At 65.4% G+C, this 205-nt stretch overlaps 1 protein-coding gene across 1 annotated transcript in view; it reads left to right on the top strand.

The window, feature by feature from the left end:
• The window catches only part of MCOLN1 (mucolipin 1), a gene marked incomplete at its 5' end in the record, with an annotated part of 5,108 nt that extends 4,966 nt beyond the window's left edge, over positions 1-142 (top strand). The window contains 1 exon segment of the mRNA XM_009581618.1: positions 106-142. Within this exon segment, the coding sequence (XP_009579913.1) occupies positions 106-142 (37 nt within the window).
• Positions 143-205: the final 63 nt, after the last annotated feature.

Below are 205 nucleotides of genomic sequence, written 5' to 3'. Positions count from 1 at the left end.
GGGGGGTCCCTTTAGCTACGGCTGGGTTTTCTTTCCAAAATCGAAGCCGCCTTCCCCAAATTCGTCAGATTTCCCCCCATTACCGCCAGCGCTGTCTCCCCGCAGGGCTCCTCTACAGGACAACGCGCTGCTGGTGAACTGAGGGAGGACCCCACGGCGCGGACCCCCAGGGACACGAGGGAGCGGTGGCCCGTCCTCCCCCCCC

Source organism: Fulmarus glacialis, unplaced genomic scaffold (genome assembly GCF_000690835.1).
Source record: "Fulmarus glacialis isolate BGI_N327 unplaced genomic scaffold, ASM69083v1 scaffold21897, whole genome shotgun sequence".
Classification (NCBI taxonomy): Eukaryota; Metazoa; Chordata; class Aves; order Procellariiformes; family Procellariidae; genus Fulmarus; species Fulmarus glacialis.
This window is presented reverse-complemented; position numbering and strand designations above follow the sequence as displayed.